The following is a 9691-nucleotide window of genomic DNA, read 5'->3' as shown; positions in this document are numbered from 1 at the left end:
ATTTCCTGGATATTTTGGGTTAAGCTTTTGTTAGATTTAATGTTTTCTTTAACTGATGTTTCTATTTCCTTTATTGTATCTTCAGCACTTGAGATTCTCTCTTCCATCTCCTGTATTCTGTTGTCCATGCTTGTGTTTGTGGTTTTTTATCTTTTTCTCATGATTTCTGTTTCTATAATTCCTTCAGCTTGTGTTTTCGTTATTGTTTCTATTTGTTTTCAATTCCTGAATATGTTTGATTTCTTTTTCTTGGTTTTCTTTAAGTGATTTGCTGATATCTTCCAATTTTTTTCTTTGTCTTTTCCTCAATTTTCTTTAAGGGAATTTCTCATTTCATCTTTAAGGATTTCAAACATTCTCTTGAAGTTATTTTTTAGGTCATTTTCTTTTGGTTCATCCATATTTGGTTGTTCAGGTCTTGCTTTTGTAAGATCTTTAGGTTTTACTGGTATTGTTTTGCTCTTTGTGGTGTATTGTGTGATCTTACCTTTTCTACTCATCTTTTCCTCTTATAGGTGTGGTTGGGGCTGTCTGAGATTCTGTTGAATAATCTTCTAGGTGCCAGTGAATCCAAAGCTCAGATAATGTTCCTCATGGTATAGTCAGTGTCACAGTTCTGGTTACCCCTTTGGTTACTCTGCATTCCTGGAGATAGCTCAGCGCTCCTGTGCTTTGGTTTGCTCCTTTGGAGTTTGCTGTCTCAGGCTTACTTTGGCCTAGGCTGCTGGCTTTGCCCTGTTTCTGTAAATCCTGGTCTGGATCCCCTTCTGCAGAAGTCCCTGGCTCCGAGTTGAGCCTGTTCTGGTGGAGATCACTGACTCTGGATCTGGCCGCTAGCTCAGTCCTGATCTGCCTGTGTTCTGGGACTGGGGTGGCTTCCAGGACTGGATTTGCTCCTGGCTTCTGCTCCCAGTAGTGATTGTTAGCTCTCTGTCCTAGGTAGCTGGTTCTGTCCCACTCCAGTTCTGGTGGACTAAATTAACTTTTTTTAATGGATATTACAGATTTTTAACCAAAAAATTCATATAAATAGTTTAAGATAATTAAATGAAACCAATAATCCCTTTACCTATTCTGCTTTTTTCTTTTCTCACTGTTTCAACTCTTGACCCAGACAGAGATTTTAAAAGCATATCTGAGTCTGGGAAAGGAAGAGCCATTACCTAATTTTAGAGCCAGTTTTTCAATAAACTAGAACAGCCAGGTGTGTTTAATCCCAACACTTAGAGTCAGAAGTAGGTGAGTTCAAGGCCAGCCTGCTCTACAGAGCAAGTTCCAGAACAGCCAGGGCTGTTACAGAGAAACCCTATGGTGGAGCATACAGGAGGAGCTAGGACAGCATTAAACCTGTGATATTGTGCATACCCGACTGACATCTCATACAGGAGGAGCTAGGACAGCATTAAACCTGTGATATTGTGCGTACCCGACTGACATCTCAATCCCTATTACATCAGCTTCAGTGGCCAGAAAGGCCAGAGGTAAATTTTGAGCCCTAGCGGTAGGAGAAACAGTCTAGTAAGTTCACACATTCAAAACCAATCAGAGAGACAGATCCAGGCAAAGAGTGCTGTAGAAATCACACTACCACCAGGCAGTGTGGCATATACCTTTAAACCCAGCACTCAGGAGGGAGAGGCAGGCAGATCTCTGTGAGTTTGAGGTCAGCCTGTTCTACAAGACCTAGTTCCAGGACGGCTAAGGCCCTGTCTCGGGAAAAAAAAAAAAAAGCAACAACAGCCACCCCCCAAAACATAGAAATCACACCATACAACAGATTTCACAAGATTTATTGTGTATATGGGGGATGTGGAATGAAAGGCTATCTAGGAGTGGGGACAAGAGAGAGACAGAGCAAGTGAGCGAGAGCTACGTCTGTGATGGAGAGCACCTTTTTAAGTGTTTGAAGATCACATTTGACAACACCCTGGTACCGAGCTCTGAAGATGGCGAGGACCCGGCCGCTGGTGCCCAGCTGGGAAGGTGGCGAGGACCCGGCCGCTGGTGCCCAGCTGGGAAGATGGCGAGGACCCGGCGGCTGGTGCCCAGCTGGGAAGGTGGCGCGGACCCGGCCGCTGGTGCCCAGCTGGGAAGGTAGGCTGGAACAGCACCCGGTTTCTAACAAGAGACTGGCAATGGCTACCTTACCCCATCCCAGCACTCCCACATCCCAGTGAGGCAGAGGCAGGTGGATCTCACCAACAATGCTTGCCATCTCCTTTTTAGAACTATCTCCTCCTTCACTGTGGGAGGTCCCTGGAGACAGAGTCAAGAGCCTAACTGCAGAATTTAGGTGGAAAGGTCTTTCTTATCTCACTGGGGCCTCCAGATGCTAATCCTGAGATTAGTAAAAGACAAATCAATTCCATAAATTTGAGCAAAATTAGAAGCAAGCCTTAATTAAGTACTGACCAGCATGGATTCTGGTCAGGGCAACAGCTGCATTCGCAGTGAGTGATGATGAGTCCAGAGTGTAAGGGGCTTTTTAAGGACAAAACTATATAGCCACCATATTTTCCATGTGGCTTTGTTATTTTCTGAGAACTGCAACTCCCAGCATTCCAGAAAGTTGCCTGTCCTAGGGCAGGCAGGGCTTACAGAAGAACTTTGGCTCTTAGACCTGTGCTAGATAGCAAGGCTTTCTGCTGTGTCAAACAAAATGACCAGATCCAAAACTACTGCAGCAGATGTGGTTGCCTTCCCACCACCCAAAGGTCTTCACTTCCAGGGTTCTTGCCTCTCATTTCACTTTATTCCTCTGCAAAATTGTTCCTAATGGAAAAGAATCGGCCACATCAAGGTGACCGCCATACTTGGGGGTGGGTATCATTGCCTTCATCGCTCAACTGGCCCTAGCTCTGCAATTGTCTTCTGTAGATTCCTTAGTTTTTCCTCCTTGTCATTTAATTCAGCACTCAATTCTGAAAGAAAAACAGCCCTTCTCTTTACTCACACGTAGAGAGCTGCATTGTGCAGTGCCATGAGGGTGGCGCTGGTTTCTGCCCATCACCCCCTCTTGAGAATGTTCTCTAAGTCACATACTATCCCATATATGGCTAAGACTGATAGGTGGTCTAAGTCACATACCATCCCATATATGGCCAAGACTGAGAAAGTGGCTTGCTTTCGTGCACCTAGACCTATCCGCATTTCCCACGTAGCTTGCTGGGGCTGGCTAACCAGGGGCTACTTTAGCTGTGGGTTGGCTTTCCCCGGTATTCGAAGAATGTTCAAGGTTCCTGAATAAACTGCTGAAAGAAGAGTCCGGTGTTGCGTCTTCCTTGCTGGTCGAGGCGGTCGTGACACTCACATACTCAGCGCAGAGAACTCTCCTGTGAGTAAATGTTTATAGAACTTGACAGACATCAAGGTTTTCTCCTGTGGACACAGCCTATACTAAAGAGAATATCAGATCCCACAGGTTGAGTCTGCTCTGGCTGTAGACACTAGCAGCATACAAAAATTGTCAAGGGCTGGAGAGATGGCTCAGTGGTTAAGAGCACTGACTCTTCTTTCAGAGGTCCTGAGTTCAATTCCCAGCAACCACATGGTGGCTCACAACCATCTGTAATGAGGTCTGGTGCCCTCTTCTGGCCTGCAGGCATACAGACAGAACATTGTATACATAATGAATAAATAAATAAATATTTTTTTAAAAAATTGTCAAATAGACTTCTGGGAACGTCATCAAAATCAAAATGAAGTTGCCGCTGTTAATCCTAATGTAATAGAAAATGGTAATGGTGAACCCGGGAAGACAGAAAGAAAGGCACTCCTGTGTGGTGGCTGCAGGGATGGGCCAGAGATCCAGCTCCGAAGAGTTGCTGAGAGATGATTTGCAGACCTTCACCCCAGTGAGCCTAGATAATTGGCTTCACAGCTTTTCAGAAGAATTTCACAAAATTCAGGAGGCGTCGGTATAAACCAGAGTCGAAGCTTATTCAGAAGATATAACAAAGCAGGGGTCTTAGAAAAAGGAGAGTATACACTCTAGTGTGATTTCTAAAGAGAGAGCTCGATCAAGTATCTTTGCAGTAGCCATATACACAATTTTAGTGCTTCAAAAGGCACATCTGTAAAGGTTTCTTTCTTTTTTCAATGTATGATTGTCTGTGTGTATGTATGTGCCCATGTGTGCAGTGCCCATGTGTGCAGTGCCCGTGTGTGCGGTACCCGTGTGTGCGGTGCCCGTGTGTGCGGTACCCGTGTGTGCGGTGCCCGTGTGTGCGGTGCCCGTGTGTGCGGTGCCCATGTCTGCAGTGTCCGTGTGTGCAGTGCCCGTGTCTGCAGTGCCCTTGTGTGCGGTGCCTGTGTGTGCAGTGCCCGTGTGTGCGGTGCCCGTGTGTGCGGTGCCCATGTCTGCAGTGCCTGTGTGTGCGGTGCCCGTGTGTGCAGTGCCCGTGTGTGCAGTGCCCATGTCTGCAGTGCCCATGTGTGCGGTGCCCGTGTGTGTGGTGCCCGTGTGTGCGGTGCCCGTGTGTGCCGTGCTCGTGTGTGCAGTGCCCGTGTGTGCGGTGCCCGTGTCTGCGGTGCCCGTGTGTGCAGTGCCCATGTCTGCAGTGCCCGTGTGTGCAGTGCCCGTGTGTGCCGTTCCCGTGTGTGCAGTGCCCGTGTGTGCGGTGCCCGTGTGTGCAGTGCTCGTGTGTGCAGTGCCCGTGTGTGCGGTGCCCGTGTGTGCCGTTCCCGTGTGTGCGGTGCCCGTGTGTGCGGTGCCCATGTCTGCAGTGCCCGTGTGTGCGGTGCCCGTGTGTGCCGTTCCCGTGTGTGCGGTGCCTGTGTGTGCAATGCCCATGGAAAGCAGAAGAAGGCATCAGATCCCCAGAGTTGGAATTAGAGATGGCTGTGAGCCTCCTACTCTGGGTATTGGGAACTGAGCTCCCATCCTGGTCCTCTACAAGTGCAAGAATAGCTCTTACCACTGAGCCATCTCTCCAGCCCCTCAAACGGTTTTAAGGGTCCTCTTTTTCCCCTAGTTAGTGAAGTCACAGAGAGGTCCCTCAGATAGGGTTTCCAACTGGTAAGGTAAAACTGTATGTCACAAGTTGGTGGTGTGTGAAGACTGATCTCTGGATCTTAAGCATGACTTATTTCTGTTTTAAATTTATTGTTTGCAATATGACTATATGATAGGAATATTGTCTCTGTGTTGGCAACCATAACAACAAATGCTGCTAATTGTGCTGTACTTGGTAGCTCTGAGACGGTGAGAGGCTTCCATCAGGCTCCTGAGTGTGAGATACCGTTCCCCAAAGTGCCCATCTTTCTCTCCTGCCCTCAGTAGTAACAAAAGACTCCAAAAGGCCATAGAATTTCAAAGAAACCATCACACTTTATACAGAAATTAATTCCGCTACGTATGGTGGCTTCTGTCCATGACTTCAGTTCATAAGAGGCTGAGGGAGGAGGATTGCCCTAGAGTACAAGGCCAGCCTGGGCTGTATAATGTGAGACTCTGTCTCAGTAAGAAAATTAAGGGCTCAGCAGTTAACAGTACTCGCTGTTCATGCAGAGGACCCGAGTCTGTGACTTATCATTGAAGTCAAGCATCTGAAACTCCAGTTCCAGGGCCTCATGGGCATCACACACATGACACACACTCCCACACACATATACACAACATAAATCCTCAAAAGAAACAAATAGAAAGCAAATAGCAAATCTAAAAGAGCATGTGCTCAGCAAATGTCTATTCAAATTTACACCGACACCATCTTAATTGTAGCCAGGGCTAGAGAGGACACAGAGATTAAGAGCACTTGCTGCTCTTGCAGAGGGTCAGAGTTCAGTTCCCCAGCACCCACATCAGGCAGATACCACACACACGTGCACATACACCCATAGACACACAATCGAAAATAAATTTGTGGCCAAGGACTATTGTTTGCAGCTAATGCTTCCCCTTGGAGCTGAGGTTCCACTCAGTGACAGAGCATTTGCCTAGCATGTGTTTGGATTTGATTCCCAGCAACAAAACGAGAAACTTCCCTTCCACATCCTCTTTGGATGTGCCCATAGATTCTTTTCTTAACTTGCATTCATTTATTTTGAGTGGGGGACATGCAAACGTCCACAGCAGAGGTCATAGAACAACTTACAGGAATCAATTCTTCCCTTCCACCGTGTGCGTTCTGGGGATCAGACTCAGATCAGAGGCATACATGCAAGCATGCTTACTGTTGAGCCATCTCTCTGGCCCATGCTCAGAGTTTAAAATGATGCGTGAATCCCCATTGCCATGATATTCTCCTGAAATACCACTATTCTCTGAAGGTATGTGTGTGTCTGTCTGTGTCTGTGTTCGCACGTAAGTACAAACGTGTAGAGGTCAGAGGACACCCTCAGCTTCAGGTCCTGACCTTCCACTTCTGCTGTTTGCTGATGCATATGCCAGGTTAGCTGCCCTGAAACGTGTAGAGGTCAGAGGACACCCTCAGCTTCAGGTCCTGACCTTCCACCTCTGCTGTTTGCTGATGCATATGCCAGGTTAGCTGCCCTGAAAGCTTTCAGGAAATTTTCTGCCTCTATTTCCCATCCTGACTAGAAGAACCAGAATTCTAGATACCCCTGACCATGTCCAGTGGGTGCTGGGCATTAAAACTCAGGTCCTCACACTTCATGGCGTACTTTAACCTCTCACTCCCACGCTTGCTTCATTCACACGAGTTGTTTGGGTTCAGGTCCTCATGCTTGCACCGTCATTGCCCCAGCCCACCTAAAATTTTGATTTGTTTTGGTTTTTAGTTTTTTTCAAGGCACGGTTTCTTTGTAGCTTTGGAGCCTGTCCTGGAACTACCTCTTGTAGATCAGGCTGGCCTCAAATTCACAGAAGTCTGCCTGTCTCTGCCTCTTGAGTGCTGGGATTAAAGACGCGTGCCACCACCATCAATCCCACCTATGAATTTAAGTGAAATTTAATTAATTAAGTGAATTTAATTTTAGGTGAACTTAATGCTTAAGATGCTAATATCTGTTAGCAATAATTCTTAAGATGAACTTCTCTTCCAATCAGACCAAATTAGACCAAATAAAAGATGGCCACGTTTAATGCAGCACCCCCGGGTCCCAGGAAAAACATGATGAGAAAGAGAGAGCAGGGGAGACCACAAAACCCGAGACCATGTGTTCCTCTTTTGGGCGGCAGCCTAAATAACCTGTGGGAGTGATCCTGACCCTCTCCCTGGGGAGGGGTCAATACTTGGCAGGCTTTCCCGGAGGTGGAGTCGGGACCAAGGCAACTCCTGGGAGGGGGCTTTCAAAGATGGATGCTGGGTATTACAATATCCTTTGTTGTTTGAAAGGTTTTTTTGTTTTTTTAATATTTATTTATTTATTTATTATGTATACAATATTCTGTCTGTGTATATGCCTGAAGGCCAGAAGAGGGCACCAGACCCCATTACAGATGGTTGTGAGCCACCATGTGGTTGCTGGGAATTGAACTCAGGACCTTTGGAAGAGCAGGCAATGCTCTTAACCTCTGAGCCATCTCTCCAGCCCCTGTTTGAAAGTTTTATGTATTTGTTTGTGCATGTGTGTGTATGCGTGAGGGCATGTGTGTGACACAGCATGTGTGTGAAGGTCAGAGGACGATTTCCAGGAGTTGGTTCTCTCTTTACACCACATGGGTCTCTAGAATCAAACTCAAGCCATCAGGTTTAGCACCAAGCACCTTACCTGCTAAGCAAATCTTACTTTGAATCTTACTTAGAATCTTACTTTGGCTTTAAGCTTCCACACAGAAGAGGAAGTAAGACAACAGATCCTAACAGGGAAAGGGGACAAAAGAGATGGGACAAGGAAGTGGGCTATGTGGGGAAACAGCATAGAGATGATAAGCTGTTGAGCAGGGCTGTCCACATCTGTCCATCATGGCAGGAAAGACATGAGGCAGGGCTTGGGAGGTCTTCCTTCAGCAAGGTTCACAACCTCCCGAAGGAACCAAGTGGTCAAACACATGAGATTGTGAGGGGCATTTTACATCCAAAACACAACATTCTGCCTTTGTTCCTCCAGGTGTGACCACCACAAATGTCTTCAAACAGTGCCAAACGGTCCCTGAGGCAGCACTGGAAAATAACACAGTTAATTTGAATTTCACATAAAACAGTATTGTTTGTTTGGTTTTTATTCTTTGTCTACAAAAGAATAAAAGTCTCAGGGTCTAGGGAAGATTTGTACCACCTAATGACACTCTAGTCCATATATATATAATGTCTTTCTGCTCTCTGTAGCCCTGGCTGTTCTGGAATTCACTATGTAAGTCAGGCTGGCCTCAGACTCACAAAGATCTGCCTGCCTTTGGCACCCAGTACTGCAGTTAAGGATGTGTGCCACCGTGCCCAGCCCAGGTTTTGCTTTTTGGGGAGAGTACCATAGAGCACAGACTACTAGCCTAGAATAGCTACCTTTCTGAGGATGATGAGCCTCTGCCTTCACCTCCAGTCCGGGGATTCTAGGTGTCACCACACCAGTCAAGTTTCTCTTTCTTTCTCTCTTTGGTTTTCTTTCTTGAGACAGGGTCTCTCTGAGTAGTCCTGGCTGTCCTGGAATTCACTATGTAGACTAGGTTGGCCAGGTATAATTGTTGCAGACTATTGAAAAATAGCTAATGTCTATTATAGCTCTTTAAAAATTTCTAGAAGGTTCTGTTATCATTCTCCTGACCTTTCCTGTCACCTGAGTACCCTGTCCCTTTAAGAGACAAGCTCGGCCCTGTAAGGAGGAGAGGTCTCTGTTTGTCCCGCTGCCCAGTTCCCAGCTGCCCGGCCAGCTTAGCCTTGAAATAACCACACAGAAAATCATTAAATCACTGCTTGGCCCATTAGCTCTAGCTTCTTATTGGTTAACTCTCACATCTTAATTTAACCCATTCCTATTAATCTGTATATCTCCACATGACAGCAAATTTTCAGCACGTCTATCTCCAGCAGCAAATCCATGGCATCTCCCTGACTCCGCCTTTTTTTCTCCCAGCATTCAGTTCAGTCTTCTCCGCCTACCTAAGCTCTGCCCTATTAACAGGCCAAGGCAGTTTCTTTATTCATTAATGGTAATCACAGTACACAAAGGGGACTCCCATATCACCGCTCACTTCCAACCTCCCCCCTTCTGCCAAGGCAAGCAGATTCCCACCCCCACCTCCTCTCCAGCCTGCTCTCTCTCTTCTTCTTCCTGTCCCTCTTCTGAAGAGGTAACTACTGTCCCTCTCTCTTCTTCCCCCTTCCTCCTATTCCCATCTTCCCCCTTCCCTTTCTCCTCCACAACCTACTAAATAAACTCTATACCCAAACTCTTTCTCTTTGCATAGCGTATCTGTCTGTCACTCACCCACCATGGTCTCCCACCTGCCAAGAGGACACACTGAGGCCTTGGGTGACCTACCGCTACCCCTTGTGGGTCCCCCATCATGTGTTTATAAATAATAGCAGGTTCAATAAATTGAAGTCATTAGTTGTGTGTGAAAACCTACACATCACCACAGACTCTGCTGTCTATGCTCAGAAATTCATTATTGGTCAGAAGTCTGAGATATTCTCTTTGGTGTTGTTTATCATTACAGAGAAGAAACAGTCTACAGAAATTTAACAGATGATTATTTCTGAATGCTGGGTTTATATCTTTTTTGCTCAGTCTATTAAATTAGTACTTCACATTGCTTTTTTAAGTCTTTAAATATTACTTAACCTGACAT

The 9691-nt window shown here is 46.2% G+C and overlaps 1 protein-coding gene across 1 annotated transcript; it reads left to right on the top strand.

Annotated features, from left to right (window-relative positions):
• Positions 1 to 4145: 4145 nt before the first annotated feature.
• LOC121463649 (keratin-associated protein 10-11-like) lies at positions 4146 to 4874 on the top strand. The gene has a single exon (XM_041675962.1). It carries the CDS (start codon positions 4146 to 4148, stop codon positions 4872 to 4874), a length of 729 nt encoding a protein of 242 aa, XP_041531896.1.
• The last annotated feature ends 4817 nt before the right edge of the window (positions 4875 to 9691 follow it).

The sequence above is a fragment of the Microtus oregoni genome, unplaced genomic scaffold (assembly GCF_018167655.1).
Source record: "Microtus oregoni isolate MIOR12 unplaced genomic scaffold, Mior012 000027F_ref0000203, whole genome shotgun sequence".
NCBI lineage: Eukaryota > Metazoa > Chordata > Mammalia > Rodentia > Cricetidae > Microtus > Microtus oregoni.
Note: the sequence above shows the minus strand (reverse complement) of the source record. Positions and strands in the feature narration are given on the sequence as shown.